Here is a 22037-nt window from a genome sequence, read left to right on the forward strand (position 1 = left end):
GACTGAGTTCTAGAGAGGAATAGTACCTTCTTTAAGGTCACGTGGCTAAAAGAAGGCCCTAGATTTTGAAAAGAGGGGGGAATTTATTTGTGATCATGGGGGGGGGGGTTTCTATTGAGGCTATGTTAAATTCCTTTTTCAGAAGTGGATAGTTGATCTGCTTTCATGGCTTTCTTTTTTAAGAATAAAAATTCAGTGAGTCAGTATAAAAGAATTGCAGTTTTTAAATAAGCATTTACGTCTACTCTGTGGCAAACTGCTGTACTTGTAGACTACAAATTGTTATGTAATAATAACTTGTACTTCACCGTCTACCAGATGCTTTCACAGACTTACATCATTTGATTCTTACAACCTTCATTTTCTGACACTATTTTCTAAAGCATTTACATTATTGCTTCTTGGAAGAATGGAAGTTAGTGAGGGGACATTAATCATTTTACTGCTCTTCCCAGAAAACCATTTAAATTCTGATAAAGTTTTATGTTTCTAAAGATATTTCTTTCAGTTTAGATACTGTTTCAACCTTTCTTTAGTATACTTAGGATATTCCTGAGGAGTAAATTTGTGTTTTCAGATGAAAATTTCTAATACTAGTTGGTTATCTAGTTTAGTTTTCATTTTTTTAATACCCAGTATATTTTCACTTTAAGGATTGAATTTGGACCTTTCTGTTGTTGAAAACACACGTAATTCCCATTACATTCATTCGCACACATTAAAACAGTGTTCTATAATCCAGCGTTTATATAGGTACTTAGTTAATAACTATTTCTGAACTTAGATTTTGCTTCTATATTAAAATCAAAAATAAGCGAACAAAGAAAGATGACCAGAAACAAAAAGTATTTTACATTGCTTTTAGTATTTCATATTATACAAATACATTGTCTATAAATAAAATTAAATTTGTATTTCTTAAGTAACAGTGTAATTGAAGCAGCATTATATTGATTCAGTTAGAAACTGTGTAAGAAAAATACTCCAACCACAAGCCAAATATGCAGTCATTTCGTAGATGCATATTTTTAAGGCATCAGCTGATTGTAATCCTTACATTCCTAATCTTGTGACTCAGTAATATCAGGGCAGCACTTCCTAAATTCAGTTCTGATATCAAATTATGTGAGGTCTCAGCCTCAGAAACTTATATAGGTTTAGGGGTTTGGGGGGTTTTTTATTATTTTTGGTTTTTTGTGTTTTGTTTTGTTTTGTTTTGAAGCCACCTGGTTTTTACCATTCTGGATCTGAGTGAAGAGAGTGTTAAAATAAATTGTGAGGTATGTACATTGAAGACAAGGTTGCAAAAGTGGTAAAAGCAGTGTGGTGTGGTTAGAAGTGTGCTAGACTGGGTGTTTTAAAAAATTGAATGCCGTACTGATTCTAGCGTAATATATTTCAGTAGCTTTGAACAGGTAACTTAATTTTTCTGGGTCTCTGACTTTTCATGTGAACTGAAGGATTAAATATGATCATTTAAGGTGTCTTCCAGTTCTAAAATGAAAACACATTTATTATTTCTAGTATTTTTGCTCTGTTTCCACAGTAAGCTTTACATGATCTCTTGTGGAATGTAGTTGGTAACTAACCCTGGTTAGACAAGACAAATATCCCTATTTTATAGATTCTGACAAATGGTCATAGAGTTTGATTTACTAGAATCAATTACTAGAAGCTTCATACCTAAGTAAATGGTAGAGCTGGGAACTTTGAATTTGAAATATCTCACTCATGAGTCAGTTGCTCTTTCTGCTGGATTTACAGTGAAGCACTCTGACCAAACCTTATTCTGAGAATGGAGAAACAAAATACTGATTTTCTTTATGGTGGTTGGTCCTACACATTTAGTGAACATTCTCATCTGTGTACAATACAGCTAAGGTACTGTGAAAGATGAATAGAAGAATGCTAGGATACTCTCCTTGAAATTTTTTTTTTAAGATTTTATTTATTTATTTGACAGATCACAAGTAGGTGGAGAGGCAGGCAGAGAGAGAGAGAGAGAGAGAGAAAGAGGAGGAAGCAGGCTCCCTGCTGAGCAGAGAGCCTGATGCGAGGCTCCATCCCAGGACCCTGGGATCGTGACCTGAGCGAAGGCCCACTGAGCCACCCAGATGCCCTGACTCCTTGAAATTTTTGACTTATTGTGAGACTAGAATAAACACAGAACAGTTAATAATTAACATTTTTAGAACCATGAATTTAAAACTGTAGCTATAGATAACTGAGCACTGAAGCCATAATTTGAAAGTAGGGTTAATCACAGAAGACTTCATTGTATGGAAAATAGTTTGAAGCCAGATTTTGAATAAAGTAAGCATCACACATTGGGAAAGGTACAAAGGTGAATTTTCTTTGCACTTGCTCCTCTACCTAGCATTCTCTTCTCCCAAGAACTTTACATGGCTGGCTCCTCTCACCAAGTCCCAGCTCAAATGTTTAATCCTTAGGGAAACTTTCCCAGATCTTCATCAGTTCCAATATCCTTTGTGGAACTTAACCAGTAAACAAAATTATGTATCCCCCAGCAAAACGTTATATGTTATTCATATAACACCAATGCGTAGCACCCAGTTTTTTCTATAAATATTTGTTGAATGAGTAGTTTGAAGTTATCACAGCATAATTATGAAGATTTGGTGTTCATCCAGTTTTTCATACTGCATGTGATAAAACCAGAGGTTGCAGTAAGTTTGTGATTTGGCTTAGGCAGCATTTACACTAGAAATGAAATCTGATTCTCTGTCTAAATGTTGATTCCATTATACTCCATTATACCTAGCAAATACATTTGTTTAGCAGGGATTTTAAAAGTGCTGTGGAGGGTCAGATGCTGTAAGTAAACCACGTATTGGTGGGCTTTTACTAACATCCTGGAAAGACCCTATTTGGCATGGCTGCTTTTTAAAAGGGAGACCTATGGTGTTGACATCAAGTATAATAGGAGCAATGTACATATTATCACTACAGTACTTATATGTTGTTAAGCTTTATTATAGAGACCCAAAGGGTTTGTTTTAAAGGGAAAATATAGAAAGAACTTTGGCAGTGATGTATATTTTGTAATTTTAGAGGTATATGGGCAACATAATGGAGAAAAGCCTCATTTATAATGGCCTGAAAAAACGGAGTCTGTAGATTTGTGAGTCAGTACTTAATTGTGGATATCCAGAATTATTAATAAACTCTTCCATGTGAAACTTAATGATCTTTGGTTTCATTAGAAATCTGAAATTGTTATCACAATGAAGAGATAGGCACATGATAACTTTGGGGGGGGGCTTAAAAGGTGACATGGGCATATTACTTGAAAGAAAGGCCTACTAATTAGGTCAGATGTCTATGCCAGATTTTAAAAGACTGCATGAAAATTCAAAAGTAAGTTTGGATAATCAAAGCTTTACTTTTATGTTGTCAAGCCTGTCTTGTCAGCAGATGGCAGTTCTATTCTGCCACAGTTTATTAATAGATATTGAAGTTCTAAGTTCTGAAATAGTTGGAGGCTCTAAGTTCTAACAAATAAATATAAGATCTATGCTTGTTCTGTCATGTTCCATATTTCTAGCCAGAGCAGTGGCAGCACAGCCAGGGACCATTCACATAGTCCACAGAGCAGGGCCAAATCAAAGTGACAACTATAGTCACTGAACTAAAAATAACATGAATTGGGGACAATTAAGGATTATTTTGTAGTAAATTAAGAGCATGTAAGCATCCTTCACCATTTAATATAGCTTAGGTAGGCTTTTTGTTTTGTTTGTTCATTAGTTTTTAATAATATGACTTGAATAAAGGAATAGTCTTCCATCCTAAAGAAATTAGTTTTTAAAGGAGTTGCTTTCCTTAAACTCACAGAATGCATTCTGATTTTGACTTTTAATGCTTTTAGTGCTTTTTAATATTAATTGCTTTTATTAGTGCTTTTTAATATTAATTGCATATAAATATTCCCATTATCATATTTTTCTGTTCTATTTTTTATTTAAAAATTACGTTTAAACTTTGCTTTTATTTTTTTTTTTTTTTTAAAGATTTTATTTATTTATTTGACAGAGAGAGATCACAAGTAAGCAGAGAGGCAGGCAGAGAGAGAGGAGGAAGCAGGCTCCCTGCCGAGCAGAGAGCCCGATGCGGGACTCGATCCCAGGACCCTGAGATCATGACCTGAGCCGAAGGCAGCGGCTTAACCCACTGCGCCACCCAGGCGCCCATAAACTTTGCTTTTACTATATGAAACTGAAGTTGTGGACCCCAAACCAAGAGGACTACACCACAGGGGAAAGATGCATATCATAAGAGAATTAATCTAACAGCATTTTTTTTTTAAAGATTTTATTTATTTATTTGACAGAGAGAGATCACAAGTAGGCAGAGAGGCAGGCAGAGAGAGAGGAGGAAGCAGACTCCCTGCTGAGCAGAGAGCCCGATGCGGGACTCGATCCCAGGACCCTGAGATCATGACCTAAGCCGAAGGCAGCGGCTTAACCCACTGAGCCACCCAGGCGCCCTCTAACAACATTTTAATTTAGAAAACATTCATAAATTTGGGGGAAATATTTCTAAATTAACTTCCCTTTTAAAACCAAGATCCTCTTAGTATTGCTCTGTTCTTCTATTTTTACAGAGGAGAGATTGTGAAAAATAGCTAATATCTATTTCTGGGTTTGCCATTTTGTATGGATTTTGTGTGATAGGGGAGATGCTTGTAATTTGGATGTGTGCCCTTTTTACCCCCTTGCCGAAAATTGATCTTTGGAGAAAGCAGTCATTCAGAATAATTGTTAATGATGATATGTCAAAGAAACTTATGTTATTTGGATATGAATACAACCCAGAAAGCATATTGATTTGTCAACTTGAATTAGAAGTTTAATAGCAAGTAAAAAGTACTTCCTTTCCTTGTCTTGTAATTTGAATATTGGGTTTTTCATTGTTTCCCTCAGTTGCCAATGTGTCTCAACTTGTCATCTATGCTACTCATTTCTATGACCTACTGTGTGTCAAGAAAAACACTTGGGTTGCTCACAAGAATCCCCTTTTCCTTTCTTCCTGCCCAAGGTAGCCTCTTAGTGCTCTGGGAGACTTTCATAAATAATGTCAACTGGTCTATGTGATGGCTTCCACCAGAATATTTTGTTTCACTATTAATTATGTTTTTAATATGACCTAATGTTGTCATTCTCAAACCAGAATCACCTGAAGAGCTTATTAAAACCCAGAATCCTGGATCCTACCCTCAAACTCCGTACTTTTGGGTTGGAACCTTAGAATTTATATTTCTCACAAATATTCTGGTGATGCTGATGCTTTTGATCCACAGACCACACTTTGAGAGAGCCATTGAATTAATGCTTTGCTGTTTTGCATTTGCTTTCTTGTCACACTCTTCTGGTTTGCCTGCTACAGTACTGACTGTTCCTTCCCAATTTTTGCTGGTTCTTCCTCCTGTGTGTTCTAGATGTTGAAGTTCTTTGGAACTCAATTCTGGGTCCCCAGTATTTAGATTCTGTTTTTTTGGTAATCTCACCCAGTTGATTGACTAGAAATAACCAACTAAATCCTGTTATTTAATTGCTAAATGTGTTATTTTAAAAAACATGTTTTATATATATATATAAAATTTTCTTATTATCCTTCATTAACCTGTTGCTTAATCTGGACATTATCTTGATTCATCTCTTCCTATCCACCCATCCTGCTGCATGCAGACCATCAGCAAGCTCTTTTTTTTTTCTTTTTTATTTGAGACAGAGAGAGAAAGAAGCTTAAGCAGGGAGACAGGAGCAGTGGGAAAGGGAGAAGCAGACTCCCCACTGAGCAAGGATCCTGATGTGGGGCTTGATCCCAGGTCTCTAAGATCATGACCTGAGCCAAAGGCAGTCACTTAATCAACTGAGCCACTCTGGTGCTCCGCAAGCTCATTTAACCCTACTATAAAACATATCCCAGATCTGCCCATTTTTCTGCACTTTCATCAGTCATGTCCTCACAGCTCTTCTCTCTTGCTTGAGCTGCTGTAATAGCCTCATATCTGGTCTCTCTATATATTCTAGCTTCCCTACAATCCATTTTTCATGTAAGAGCTAGAATGATTTTTTTAAATATAAAATCATATCACATCATTTCTTCTTAAACTCCTTCTGTTTCTTCCCATTGCACTTAGACTGAAATCCAAACTCCTTTTCATGATGGAGAGTGTTATTCAGGATCCAGACTCTGCCTGTCTCTCCAGCCTTATCTTGCATCACTCTTCCTTCTCCCGCTATGCACCGCCCACACCAAACCTTCCAAGTATTTCTCTAGGTCATCACTAAAATGTCACCTTTCTCAGTGCAGCTTTACGGACTACCCTGTTTGAAATAGGTGGGAGGGGGGGGTACAATACATAAATATTTGTACACACAGTATTTTTCTCCTTTTCTTCTTAGCACACTTGTGATTTACTAAAATATATGTGTTTTCTTGTATATCTTGCTTCCTCTTTATTTGTCTTTCTCCACAAGAATATAAGCAGTAGGAACAAGGATTATGGTTTATTTTGTTAGCTTCTGTACCTTGAGGGTCTAGGATACCACCTAGAAGTTCAGATATTGTTGAATAGGGAATAGTGGGTTATTCCCATCCCTTCTTATGGCCTTCATATTACTTGTTTCTTCTTTGGTTGGTTCCTTCGATCATTCAAGTACCAAGTTAGTAACATCCCAAGGTTTCCACTAGTCTCTGTCCTCTCATCCTCATTTTGTGTTTTCTACATGGCATTTTTTGTAGTCTGGTATTTTTCTCATTCATCTTTTTGTCTGTTGATTGTCGTCCCCCCACCTTCCTTAATTAAAAGCACATTCAGTGTAGATCAGGGCTTTTGTCTTGTTTATTGCTCTATCTCTGGTATCCTAAATGGTACCTGGATGTAGTAGACATTAAAGAAAGTACTGGTATAAGGAGTGAACAAAAGAAGTTCATTATTCTCTTGGCATGAACTTCACCTTTACCCCTTTTGAAAGGAGAACTTACCTGTCCTTCCTCCATTGGCCTACACTGATTCTCCAAAACTGCTGAGCTCCCTGTATTTGAATTATCTGCCATCCCACAGTCTGTGATATAGGTTCCAACAATTTGCTCTACCACAGCCTCCTTCCAGCAGTGTGGAAAACTCTAATTTTCAGTTGCCTCACTTTTCTCTTGAGAAGAGTTTTTTGTATCATTTCCATGTTCTCTTGGGACTGAGAGAGCCAGAGTAGGGCCTCCCTTTGTCTGTCTCCTTTGCATTCTCCATCATCTGTAGCTTTCCTTGTTAGCTAAGCTGCATGAGGCAGCCCTCTCTTAGGGATCTCTTTGAGAAGTGGAAAGGATAAGTCCTTTCTGCCCTCAAATTCCTAAACCTGTCCTGAATCCCTAAGCCTATTCCCTGAAGGAGAGGGGGTGTTACTTTAGCCACCACCATAGACTATCCTTTGGCTTACTTTAGCAGTTAAGTACTTAAAAATTTATTTTTTTTAAAGATTTTATTTATTTATTTATTTATTTGTCAGAGAGAGAGCTAGAGAGCAAGCACGCGCGAGAGAGCAAGCACAGGCAGACAGAGTGGCAGGCAGAGGCAGAGGGAGAAGCAGGCTCCCTGCCCAGCAAGGAGCCCGATGTGGGACTCGATCCCAGGACGCTGGGATCATGACCTGAGCCGAAGGCAGCCGCCCAACCAACTGAGCCACCCAGGCGTCCCCTTAAAAAATTATTTAACTCTTGTTTTGTCTTGAATTATTTTTCTACCTCACAAGGTCAGTTCTTTTTTTTTTTTTCCTTGTTAACTCTTAATGTCTCTACGTTTATGCCTTTGAAAAAATGGGAGGTTTTTTTTGATATTGCATTCTGAATGACCGACTGTGTATTTCTTAATATATATTTGGCCTTTTTCACAGTTCCTGGCTCACAGCTCCCAAAACCCTCAAAAGTTCATAATTGAAGAGAGAGAGAAAAATCTCTTTCTCTATTTCTCGTATGTTTTGTCTTTGTCTCTCTCTCTCTCTCATATGTTGGTATTGTTTACAATAGTCATTATTGTATTTATTGGTATTATTTACATTACATTATTTACAATAGTCAAAATATGGAAGTAGCCTAAGTGTCCATTGACTGATGAATGGATAAAGATGATGTGGTATGTTGGTATGTTAATGAGGCTACTTTGAACACTACCAAAGGATGGGGGTTGGTGCAAGGAGAAGCTACTTTGTGATTAGAAGGGTGGAAATTTCATTGCCATCCCCCTGACCTTCAAGGAGGGGAGAGGAGAAAAAAGGAGAAGGGCTGGAGGTCAGACCACTTGCCAATAACCAAAGATTAATCGATCATACCTATCTTATGAGGCCTCTATAAAAACCCAAAAGAACAGTGTTTGGAGAACTTCCAGGTTGGTGAACACATAGAGGTGCTAGGAGAGTGGCTTTCCTGAAGAGGTCATGGAAATCCTCTACCCTTTCCAGATACCTTACCCTGTGGTTCTCTTCCATCTGGTGGTTTCTGAGTTATATCCTTTTATAATAAACTGGTAATCTAGTAAGTAAAATGTTAAAGTTTTGTGAGCCACTCTAGCAAATTAAGTGAACCCAAGGAGGGAGCAATTGGAACCTCCAGTCTGTAGCCATGGTCAGAAGCACAAGTGACACCTGGACTTGTGACTGGCATCTGAAGTTGTGGGAGGAAGGGGCAGGTTTGTAGACTGGAGCCCTTAACCTGCAGGATCTGATGCTATGTCCCGGTAGATAGTGTCAGAATTGAACTGAATTATAAGATACCCAGCTGGTATCTGAGCATTGCTTGGTGGTATGGAGAAAGTCCTCTTTGTTCATTGGAAATGGTGATCAGAATCATTTGATACGCAGAAATTTAATTTTTTAAGCATTGATTCTGTGCTTCTAACGTCACTCCTTCAAATTCATAGCAATTATTTTTTTGATCATGATTTTCAGTTTATGTATACAACCTTAGGCATCTTATACTTTCTTTACTATCATTTTGTATATGTTTCACTGTATATGTGAAGTATCTTATGGCCCTAACATGAGTGGAGGCTTTTTTAATAAGCCATGGGCTCTCATCTTAATAGAATATGCCTGTTTTATATTTCAGTGTTCCCAGAAATTAGTTTCTTTAGCAAATGGAAGAAAGTTTATCATGTCCTTTTTTGTTCAAATTATGTTCCCATGATTTTAAGTTGAAAACTCAAGATTCAGCCATTATCTCAGCACTAGATGGCACTTTTGCTTCACAACTAGTCATACACCTAACAGTTTTTGTGACAAGTGAATAATCCACAAATGTAATGTTTGGAATTCCTGCATGGGTATTCCTGAGAATAGGAAAATGAAACAGGAGGAGACTTACTAAGTACCAGTTGCTTTGAGGTATTTTTAAATACACGGTTGAAGAATATTTTAAATTCATAATCATTATTTCGTAGTAATATTAATAATCTGGTCTCTATCCATACCTTCTTAGCCTAATGTTGCCATAAAGTTGAAATTTCTTTCAGGACCTTTTTTGCTGTCCATCATAGCTAATTGTGAGACAAATGAGTAGTATCACTTCTTACACTGATTCATACCTAACTCTAAGCACTTTAGTCTTCTGTAGGATTTAAGAAAATGCATGGGTTTGGCTTTTTAAGAACCCTGTAGTATCACTGAGGACACTGTAAGCATCTCCCTTTTACTGTTGAGAAAACAGAAGTGCAGAGATGTTAATCTCCCCAGCATTAATAGCTAGTATGTAGACAGGACCTGTATTCAAACTCAAGTCTGTTGGTTTTTAGAGCCGAGATCTGCTCTTTCCTTTACTCTGATGGTGCCAGGTTTAGCCAATACCTGTTCATGTTAAAGTAACTGGATGACTAGTGCAATGATTGATGTTGGTTTCTTTCTCTGACAAGAGATATAACTCAACACCCAAAAACAACCCAATTAAAAAGTGGGCCAAATACACAAACAGACATTTCTCCAAAGAGGACATATAGATGGCCAGACATGTGAAAATATCATCACTCATCATCAGAGAATTACAGTTCAAAACTATAATGATATATCACCTCACATCTGTCAGAGTGGCTAAAATCAAAAACAGCAAGAAACAGCACGTGTTGGTAAGGATGTGGAGAGAAAGGAACCCTCGTGTGGTGTTGATGGGAATGCAGACTGGTATAGCCATTATGGAAAACAGTATAGAAGTTCTTTAAAAAGTTAAAAAAAAAAAAAAGAAGAAAAGAAAAGAAAGAAAGAACTACCCTGTGATCTAGTAATTGCATTACCAGGTATTTACCCAAAAAAATATGAAAACACTAAAGGGATACATGCCGCCCCCAGGTTTATTGCAGCATTATTTACAATAGTCAAGATATGGAAGTAGCCTAAGTGTCCATTGACAAATGGATAAAGATGATGTGGTGTGGATATGTACACACGCACATGAATGCAACAGGAACATTTTCAGCCAAAAAAAAAGAATGAAGTCTTGCCATTTGCAACAACCTGGATATAGCCAGAAAGTATTATGCCAAGCTAATCAGTCAGAGACAAATACCATATGGTTTCACTCATATGTGGAATTTAAGAAATAAAACAGAAGGACCAAGGAAAAATAAAAAGACAAACCAAGAAACAGACTCTTAACTATAGAGAACAAATGGATGGTTACTAAAGGGGGGTGGAAGGGGGAATGGGTGAAATAGGTAACAGGGATTAAAGAGTATACTTACCATGATAAGCACTGAATAATGTATACTTACCATGATAAGTATACTTACATACTTATCATGGTAAGTATAAGAGTATAAGAGTATACTTACTATGATAAGCACTGAATAATGTATGCAGCACTATATTGTACACCTAAAACTAATATAACACTGTCTGTTAACTATTCTGGAATTAAAACTAAAAACTTAAAAAAATACTTAGAGATGACAAGATAAAATAGAGAAGAATGTGAGAATAGAGGAGAATGCATGAAAAGCGCATAGGCTAGTACCTGGCACATGGTGAACGTTCAATAAATGGCCCATGGTTTAACCATTTGGGTAGTTTTATATATTATTTAACATGAAAAATGTCTATACTGCTTTGTGTAACATATGAAATAGAATTTGAGCTATGACTAGAGTGGCCATATATCCCAGTTTACAGCCACCGTCCTGGTAATTACTAGCACTTTCTTCTTACTCTAAAAAGAGTTCTGATATAAATAATAAATTACCTAATCACCCTAGCTATAGCCAGCTTTGTTACAGAAGAGCTTTGTACCCAGGGATTTGTGCTTGAAAGTTTGTCTAAAGTAAAAACTCCTCTAAGGAAAGATAACTGGTAGTTTTCTGACATAGAATAGAGATATATGTGTGTATATTAACATTCTGGTGTTAAACTCTCTGGCATCAAACCGCACTTGCTCTTTACGAAGGAATATAGCCTTGGGCAAGTTAGTTTCCTTCTTTAAAACTAGGTACTTTATCTGTAAAATAACAATAGCATTAGTACCTGTCTCCTATGGTTGTGTAAGTGGGGTAATGTAAGTAAAGCATTATAGAAAGTGCATCATAAATGAGAGATGTACAGAGGTAGATATTTCACTTAAGGAGAAAGCATTGATACGAAGTACTTAGATACATTGGGAACTGAAAAATTGGAGTAGATGACACTTAACTAAGATCCTTTACAGTGATAAAACTCTAACGGTTTTGATTTACAAGGATAAAAAGCTGTTCTTTTGTTGATTTTATATTACAGCAAATTTCAAACATTTGTGAAAGTAGAAAGCGTAGTGTGAGACAGCAGTGAACCCATGAGGTACCCATCACTTAGTTGTCAACAGTAATACAATACATAGCCAATCTTTCTTTTATAACTTTCAAAAATAACTTTAACGGGATATTTTACATATCATAAAATTCACCCATTTGAACTATTAGTCATTTGTACAAATTTGCCAAGTTATGGAACTGTCACCATAAATCAGTTTTCATACATTTTCATCCCTTTGGTAATATTCATTCTACTACTTTACAGTTAATCCCAGTTTTCACAGTCAGTTCCAAATAACCACTGATCCACTTTTTATCTCTATGAATTAGCCTTTTCTGGACATTTCATGTCAACGGAATCATACAGGATGTGGTTTCTTGTGTCCAGCTTCTTTCACTTAGTATAGTGTGTTTGAGGTCCATTCACATTATAGCATGTATCAATTAGTAGTTCATTTCTTTCTCTTGAAAAGTATGTCTCTTGTATAGGTAATACCTTGTTTCGTTTGTCTTTGCAGTCCCAGTGTTTAATCATCTGTATTTTTATCCTTTCACGTCTGTTTCATACCCCTACTGAACTATACAAAAGCTATTTCATTAATATGATAGCTTAAAAACATTGATTGTACATTCTTGCTTTTTATATTTATTTTAGCAAACGTAGTCTTTCTGTCCTCTCATTCATCTTGCCAGTTTTAATTTGTTTTCTTGCTCCAGGGATCTTTGTTGTTTGTTGTTTGGTTTTACCTGACAATGAAGAGCTGTCTAGACTATAAACTTTCAGAGACAAGAGATAAGTTCATTTCTTTATTTCCTCACTTTAATGAAACACTGTATTTGCTCAGTGGCAAATCCAGATAGTGATGATTTCTAAATCTTTTAATAAGTCTTTCAAGTTGGCTTCAGTGTTCTATGTTGGGCTGAGTCTATTTATTTCTGATTCTCATGGGTGTTTGTTTTTTGTTTTGTTTTAACTCAGGTTGTTGGAAGAGGAGCCTTTGGAGTGGTTTGCAAAGCTAAGTGGAGAGCAAAAGATGTTGCTATTAAACAAATAGAAAGTGAATCTGAGAGGAAAGCTTTTATTGTAGAGGTAAGTTGAAATGTTTTTTCTAATGTATAATTCTTTACCAGAGATACTCTGTGAATTTAATATTATGAAAAAGTTATTTCCCAGTTGTCATTTCCCCATATACTTAAACCTTAGCAATTTGGTTGAACCAAAGATAATGCTGTAGAAACATTTTTCATTCATACTCTTAATTCTAATTAAAAATTGGGGGGAAAAGACTGTTAACCACATAAATGAATTCATCCCTGAATTAAAATAACAGATCATCTGTGTAATTCAGATCTATTTCAAGGCATAGGATTTAAATTTTAGAATAGAAATGGTATTCTATCCCATTATCTAAAATTAAGGGAAATTTTATGCATTCATTATTGACTGAATATTTTTAGAAATTCAAATGAGATCACTTTACAGGGAAATAATTTCAAATTTGATTTTTTTTCTCATTTAGCATGAAAATCTACAACTCTGTTCTCTTACAGATTCAGTGATCAAGAATTCAGTAATCATGAATTTAATAATCAATAGTAATTGTATTATCAGATTTATTCTTTATTAATTTTGAACTATTTTGTATATTAGATCACAGTAGTTCCTTAAATTAGTGGGGTTTTTTCCCTCATTGGCCAGTGGATAAGTGGTCTTTACCTTATAAACCTTTCTGAATTTATGTCTGTGGTTATATTTAATTATAATTTGCAAATATACTTTATGATATTTTTAAACATATAATATAGAGAATGAAAATTTAGTTGGGATACAATGAAGGGGATTTTTGTAATTAATTGAATGAGTTGAGAAATGTTGATAATTTGGGGTCCTCAGGAAGAGAAGGTGATCTCTAGTAGTATGCTCCAAGAGTGGCCTCAGCATTGCCTTATTCATGATTTTTGTTTATGGTTGAGATAAAGTCTAAAAGCGCATTGGCACTTTCACAAAACTAGCTAAGAGCATATGTGTTAAATGCTAGGAATTAGGAGTCAAAACATTATAATAAGTTGGATAAAAAAAATTTTATCAAGGTTATACATACAGGTAATTCAGATTGTCAAATAGTTCTCCACATAGTCTTATTTTTAAAACTTTTTAATACCCAGACCTCTTCCAGTCAAGTTTTTTGCTTATCAGAGGCAACTACTTTGAGCTCATCCCTTAGTTTGGTTTGTGTCCCCCAATCCAGGGACTCTAATCATTGTGATGATAAAGAGGCAGTCAGTCACTAAACTGAAGTCAGGAAAGGAGAGAATCTGGTCTGCCTTTGAACTAATCTCTCGTTCCTTTGTTGGCTTATTTGCATAGATTCCTGGTAGTACCACCGGTCCAACCCTCTGTAGGTTTTATGAAATTAATCTCATTTCTGTTCACTTTTTCTCATTTTTTTTTTTAGGTTTGCTGTGTCGGTTACTGCTAGTCATTTGCTTTATAGCTTTCAGAAGCGTGCTGTTTCCTCATTTGACATTCTCTTAATCCTTCTGAATTTGTGCCTTGAAAAAATGTCTGTAATATCTTGGTAGGATTTGGGGAAGGAGCAGAAATAAATGCTTAAGGGACACCTGGGTGGCTTAGTTGGTTAAATGTTTGCCTTCGGCTCAGGTCAGATCTCAGGGTCCTGGGATCAAGTCCCACATTGGGCTCCCTGCCCAGTGGGGAGCCTGCTTGCGTCTCCCTTTGCCTGCTTCTCCCACTGCTTGTGCTGTCTCTCTCTCTGACAAATAAATAAAATAAAATCTTAAAAAAAGAAAGAAAGAAATTCTTAAATAATGTGCTATCCGAAGCTAAGTGCTAAACCTTTAGAAGATGAAATACAATAAATATATTTTTGTATAATAAATGAATATAATAAATAGTAATTTTTATGTTAGGACTGAAAATACACAAGTGTTGACTATAGAGAAATAGAGCTTTCTGGTGACATTTGGTAAAAAGGTTAACCTTCATATGAGCCAGCTGTATAGTGTGGATAATAGAAAAGAGAGAGGGGAAAAGACAGAAAAGAGAGGAGAAGGAAGAGTAAGTGCAGTTTGGGGGGACACATTAATAGAAGTTTGGGGTGTAGAGCAAGAGAAACAGTACAGCCAAACCTCTCACTGACCTCAGTGTGATTCATTGGATTGGGGAAGATTATTTGCATAGGTACCTGGTACTATCATTAGGAAGTAGGGAGAACAGCTAGGAAAATACCATAGTGATTACTGCAGCAATTCATGGAATTACTAAGGCAGTGGTAGTGGGAATGGAGAGGATGCGATTAATTCAAGAGATGGGAGAAGGAAGAAGACCGTACACATACGCAGAAAGAGTACAGATTTTAAGTTGGGTGAACCAAAGTTGAAACCCTGACAGTAGCAATAGGTTATTTAACCTCTCCCTTAGCCCTGTCTGAACTTTATCTTAAAGGTCTCTTTTCTTTTTTTTAAGATTTTATTTATTTATAACAAATAACAGGGAACATAAGCAGAGGGAGCTGGAGAGGGAGAAGCAGGCTCGCTGCTGAGCAGGAGGCTGAGATGGGGCTCAATCCCAGGACGCTGGGATCGTGACCTGAGCTAAAGGCAGCCACTTAACTGACTGAGCTACCCAGGCGCCCCAGAGGTCTCTTTTCTTATAGGCAGAAATGACAATACCTACCTTGCAGAGTTGTGAGAATTACATAGTATCTGTTAAATGCCCACCAGGACCTGGCACAGAGTGAGGTAGGCTATGCAGCCATAACTCTGAAGGTGGTGATGGTGACATAGCTTCATTTGCCTTGGATAACTAAGCTCACTGCCCTTTCTGGGTTGGTGTACTAACATTTCTTGTTAAAGTTTATTTTTTCTTACTTGTACTTATCATGGCTTGTTCATACTCCTGTTAATAGCACTTTGCATTTTGCCTTAGTTACTCGTTTACATGTCTGTCTCCCAAGTAAAGTGCGAGAGCTCCAGGGCAGGAAATCTTTTCCATTGTGGGCAGGCATTTTATGACACAGCACCTGCTACATAGTGAATAATGATTGTTAAATGATTAAACTAATGTTTTATATACCCTAAAATTGTAATGACATAATGTAATCAATTCCTCAAAAATTAGCATCTTTTAAAAGAAACCTTAATTTGTTACAGCTTCGACAGTTATCCCGTGTGAATCATCCTAATATTGTAAAGCTATATGGAGCCTGCTTGAATCCAGTAAGTTTGTCGCTTTTTCATTGTCACCTGTCTGTAAGCATTGACATAGTAAATGTTCGCAGGTGTGTAGTTTATGAAGCTATTTTGATTTGTTATTTTTTCTTAAATTAAAAGTGTAAAAATTACCTTTTATGTATTTGTTTGTAGTCTGTTAGCAACACAGTATATTGCAAGAGTTATCTTGGGTGGTCTTACCCACTAACCTCATCTTATGAGGATCATGATGTTCTGTGCCAGCATCTACTCAGCACTGGAGAAAGCTTTCAGAGTTTGGGCAATTATCTTTTTACACACACCTGCATTCTTGAACAGTGGGCCCCTACAAGACAAGGCCTTAGATCATAGATCCCCTTCTTTTTCCCATTAGTACCTTTCACATAGCAGAAATCAAAGGAATAATTTCTTGTGCGTTTGTAAAATTAAAGATTGAACTCAGTTCTCTCTCAAGTCATCTAAGATGTTATAGCCCTGCGGTTAATTATACTGACATGTGTTTCTTTTAGGTATGTCTTGTGATGGAATATGCTGAAGGGGGCTCTTTATATAATGGTGAGTGTCATTAGACCTGCCTTTATCTAATAGAGTAAAATCATTGAAAAGCTTTTCATATACACTGTTAGTTACTTAATGTTCTTTATAGCTTACCTTCAAAATCTCAAAAGGAGGTAATTAAAAATAAATCTGCTAGTATGTGAAATTTAGAAATCTATCAATCTTTTCAATTGATGGTACTTTTCATAATGTTAAAAGCATTTAAGTCAAGTAAAATTTGCTTTTTAAATAGATTTTAAAATATCTTCATACTTTTAATGTTTTTCTTTTTGTCCTCTCTTAGCTTTGAGCCTCCTCATTTGAGAACTCTTTAAGCATACTTTCTTCCATTTCATTCCTCTTAATTTGCTCTCTTTACAAAAAATGAAATTGTGAAAACTTCAGAAAACATTTTAATTATAACAAAGAAACTAGGTCATTTAGTTATATTTACAGAACTGAGATAACTATTTCACTCTTAAGAAACACCAACCATATAGTAAGTATATAAATTGTTGCAATTGTATAAAATAAATGGTTGTACTTTTTTAATTACCATTTTATTTAAATTTTTACTTATATTCACTGCCCATGTGTTCATTGTTGATGGGTATCTCTAATACTCCATTGTCTTACTTGGTTGAACTATTTCTAGTTTTTAGCTATTGTAGAAAGCATAATTTTAAGTATCTTGACACACATTGTTTTCTTTTTGTACTACTTCTCTGTACTTCTCTTACAGTAGTATGCCATCACATTGCTTGTAAGTCACATTATTGTGTGAAAGACTGTCAGTGTGGAAAAGTGTGATGATGCGTATTAATTTTGCTCGAGTGTAGGTATAACATTTAATAGAAGTACTATTACATTGTAGGTGCTTATGTGATAGTTACCCATTTGAAATTATTAGATATTTCCATCTTTGTATTTAGAAAAGAATTAAAAGCAGAAGTGATGGGAGCATGAGTAGAAAATTACCCAGTCATGTATTCCAATAGTGCTCGCATTCACCTTGTCTTTTTTTATATGCAATAAAGTTCTTTTTAGTTTGTGCCTTTCTTTTGCAGTGCTGCATGGTGCTGAACCATTGCCATATTACACTGCTGCCCATGCAATGAGTTGGTGTTTACAGTGTTCCCAAGGAGTGGCTTATCTTCACAGCATGCAACCCAAAGCTCTAATTCACAGGGACCTGAAACCACCAAAGTAAGTTCTAATAGTGTGGTGTCTGTCTCTACCACCCAGCCCTCCACCCACTTCCTAATTCAAGCTAATTGTTGCACCTGACTTGATCTTTTCTCTTCCTTTTTGGCTTGGTTTGAGAGTGTTTATTTTTAACTCACCTTCATTATTTAGTCATTTCTCTAAGTTTGCCTTTTAAAATGTTGTCTTTACTAGGATTTAAATCTTCATCAGATTTTTATTTTAATATTTCTTGCTGTAGATTAGCATACTTCTACAGTTGGTTAGCCTATAAATCTTATTTTGTGCCTGCTCTATATATTGTTGCCCCCAGACAGTTCCATAAAAGCAAAGACAAGTTTGTCTTATTCCCCACTGTATTCCTAATAGCTAGTACAATGTCCACATGTAGTGGACATTCTGCAAAAATTTACAGAGTGGTTATTATTTGCCATTTTAGAGGAAGGCAAAAGGACATTTCTGGCTTCTGGGTAGAAAATGAAAATATTCTGGATTTCTTCATATTAAGTATCCTAGGACTTTGAAAGAATTTAAAACTCCCTAAATAAGTACTTTAGAAGGCTAAAACTTTAGGGTTTTTTTTTTTTGTTTGCATAGGTACTCCATTAAAGAAAACACACATGTGGGTTGTCCCCTTTTCTCTCAGATTTTTTTTTTTCTTCTTTATCCACTTGTGACAGAGTTAAAAAGAAGTCCACATTCCATTCTCTCTCTTACCACTCCCCCTGCCACCACATCAGTCCCCGTGTAAGAGGTTTCCCCTAGGAAATCAGTCTCAAATATTGGATTCTCTTGATACAGGTAGCTTTAACGTGTCCCTTCTGGGTACAACTTGTCACTCTCATGTCTGATCTGATACGTTCTACATAGGTTTCGGCTCTTGGAATGACTGTTCTCACTAGTGTACCTTATTTCTACTCTCAGACTTAAACTGATTTCTCTTGCCCCAGGTCCCTGGTCAAATAATGTTTAAGACCCAGATTCATGACATACATTTTTTTAACTTGACTCCTTGAGGCTATTGCCTTAGCTGCCTATCTTGAATAGTGAAGAAGAAACCACTTTGTCTTTCTTTCTTTTTTATGAAGCGTGAGTCCTCTTTTGCTCCTCTTAATTAACACATAGCTGAATTATCAAAACAAATTAATGAGAATCATAGCTCCTATCCAGCAACAAATTGACTAATGATTCAAAAGATATAGGCAAACATCAGGTACATAGCATCTTTTTCTGAAAGATCCAGAAACTATCAGATGGAACTCTTCAAAAGTATCCCTTTTCTTCTGCATTAGGTCACATTTCAGGTTTGAAATAACTGTTTCTAAACAATATACATGAAAATATCTCACAAAAGGAAGTCTTTTGAGTTTTCCAACATCTTTTCTATTCCATAATTTTACAACTAAAATAACTACCTTCATTCTCCATCTACCCATATTCCATAAATCCATAAATATTAGATGTATTTACCGAACCTACTTAGACCAATTATGTCCTGCTAAAATCATTTGTAGATAGGGCCTCTAACTTCTGCTAATAAATACCATCAGTATATTTACAGGAAGTCTGGCTTAGGTCATGCATACCTCTTGGGCATCCTTATGTGTGCGCTCATCCTGTAGTATTTCAGATTATCTTTGGGACATCCGTATACAAACTGGGCTTTAGAGTTAGAACTGATTTTTCAGAATGTACTGGGAAGAAGGTTCTTTGAAATGGCTGTGTTTTCATATGAAATTGTATATACAAACACATGTACTATGTTATTGTCACTGGAAAACCTGTGGATTCTTTGGTCAGGAAGAATTCCTCTGAATGGCATATAAAGAAGGACCTGATGATTTGGTTAGGTATTTTATATAATGTCAATTTGTGCCCTGTTTTATTCATCTTTTGCAGGTTCGTTCGCATGTACTTCAGAAATAAAAGTGTGTTTTTTATCCCAACTGTGTGAATGTAAGCCTACAGAGAACATTTAGGTGCATATTTCAGTGAGCCTTGAATATCATGCTCATGGCTAGTAACATATTAAAATCTTAGTGAAGGAGTACTAATTAAAATAATAATAATAATGTAATAATGTAATATGTAATTCAGAAAAAATTGAATCTATCAAGATGAAACAAGGAAAACCAGTTATTGTTCTTTTGCTGGGTAAAGAGTAGTTAGAGCTGGAACAAGAACAGTGAAACAGGAAGTTTTTTGTTGATGTGCATATAAAGGGAAATTGCATTTAGCATTCTTTCCACTTCAGTTACTATAGGAGTATTTGTGACATTATGGAAATGTGTATAGCAGTTTATCTGGTTTATCAGTCGTTGGACTAAAAAGAAACTAATTTCTAAATAATCTCTCCAGTTAGAATTTTATTTATTTTTTTTAAAGATTTTTATTTATTTGACAGAGAGAGAAATCACAAGTAGGCAGAGAGGCAGGCAGAGAGAGGGGAGGAAGCAGGCTCCCTGCGGAGCAGAGAGCCCGACATGGGGCTCGATCCCAGGACCCTGGGATCATGACCTGAGTCGAAGGCAGAGGCTTTAACCCACTGAGCCACCCAGGCACCCCTCCAGTTAGAATTTTAATATGAAAATTATATATAAAGAATATATAAAAATTGTAATTTCAATGGACTCCATATACTGCTATTGAATATTACTACAGTGTGATGGTACAACTTATCTTTATTTCTGTTTGTCATCAAGAGGAAAACCTAGGTATACTACTTGGTGAATATACTTGGGTAATATAGCACCTAGGAAAATCAGAATCTTAAATTCAGGAATTTTTCTGGAAATCTTTCATTAAATTATTCTAAGCATAATAAGAGTTATGTTCCTCCCACAGACACATTCAAAGCATAAGAATGGTTTTGGGTTTGAACATTTTTAGAAGTATCTTAAAAATAAAGACATTTAAAATAAGGACCATTTTTTTCCTTCTTCCTTAGAGGCTATTTTACTTTTTTCTTTAAATTATATGTTGTTATTCTCAAATAATACATGTTTGTGATTAAAAACAAATTCAAATAGTTAGAAAAATATAAAGCAAGTCTTTCCTGCCTCCTGTTCCTCAAAGGTAACCACTGTTCTGTTTTTTTAACAATGTATGGGTTATACTGTATGTAATGTTGCTTTTTTCACTTACATGGACATCTTTTCATATCACTGTATTCAAATATTTACTTCTTTATTTTTTAGCCTCATTTTTAACAGAGAAATAATATTCTTGTTATCTCTTAAGTAAGTACTTGAAACTATTCTTGGTCTTATAAACAATCTTAGACTCAGAAGACTTGATTTGTAGAGCTCTTTTTAGAAAACAGAGTGCTACTCAGTCTTTTAATGTTTTGAGATTCTGCATAGTTTTTAATGCCCTAAGTTGGTGCTTCTCAACTTTCCTACCCCTCAGAACAAAGTTGTGATATTATGTAACCTCAGCCATTCTAAGACTAGGGATAGAGCCCAAATAACCCTTCTTTAGGAATTTTGCATGCACATTTTACTTCACCTGCATATATTATGTAATTTGTTTTAAAGTCAATGTTAGGATGTTAAAAATACTTAAAACTGAGTAAAAATACTTAAAACTGGTCCATGGAGAAGTGCTAGCTTTAACCTAAGGCTTTGTAGGCTCCCTGTCACTTATCCTGGCATACACTGATATAATGGCAAGGTTTCATACCCTGGTTTGAAAACCACATAAAGTTAAGCCACGGTATCTATGCATTTAAATCCTAACAACCTGTGTGTGCTGATAGAGATTGTATAGAAATGTGGCTTTGATTCTTATGCTCACATGATAAGAATTTTGACACTCCAGAGTATGGCGAACCAGATCAATTAAAAATCCATCCTCCAACAAACACCCAGAGATAAATGTGTATGACAACAAATATCCTTTTACATGTATAGGTGACCTTATAAGAAAAGAGAAATCATCAGGGCAAAAAATGGAAAGCATTTTCCATTTTCAATCCTGAGAGAATTTAATCCAAGCATGGAAGCTAAAGACTTTTTGTGAGCTGTCATTATCAAAAATGTAAAGCCCTGGTGTTAATGGCTCTTGTGTAATTGAGGTAGGTCCTGTGTTCTGCACCAGATGAAGTAGCAGAACTGAGATCTCCATAAATTTAGGATCCCTGGAGGGAACAACTTAAAAGTGGGCTAGAAAAAATACCAGTTTTCTGACTAGGCAAACATTTATTTCTTAACAGAGGTCTCCCCATATGTTGTTGCGAGTTGAATTTGCTCTGCTTGCACAATCCAGGAAAATCCCAACAAAA

General features: G+C 35.8%; 1 protein-coding gene across 4 annotated transcripts in view; it reads left to right on the top strand.

Annotated features, from left to right (window-relative positions):
* MAP3K7 (mitogen-activated protein kinase kinase kinase 7) overlaps positions 1-22037 on the top strand; it is a 76525-nt gene that overhangs the window by 1903 nt on the left and 52585 nt on the right. For all 4 annotated transcript variants that reach the window (XR_004284850.1, XR_004284851.1, XM_032339040.1 and 1 more), the window contains exons 2-5: positions 12762-12872; positions 15956-16021; positions 16525-16570; positions 17620-17758. Coding sequence is in view for 2 of the 4 variants with exons in the window: in XM_032339040.1 (XP_032194931.1) it covers positions 12762-12872; positions 15956-16021; positions 16525-16570; positions 17620-17758 (362 nt within the window). In the remaining 2 variants the exon portion in view is untranslated. The remainder of the gene's footprint in view (positions 1-12761; positions 12873-15955; positions 16022-16524; positions 16571-17619; positions 17759-22037) is intronic.

The sequence above is a fragment of the Mustela erminea genome, chromosome 4 (genome assembly GCF_009829155.1).
Source record: "Mustela erminea isolate mMusErm1 chromosome 4, mMusErm1.Pri, whole genome shotgun sequence".
Lineage (NCBI taxonomy): Eukaryota > Metazoa > Chordata > Mammalia > Carnivora > Mustelidae > Mustela > Mustela erminea.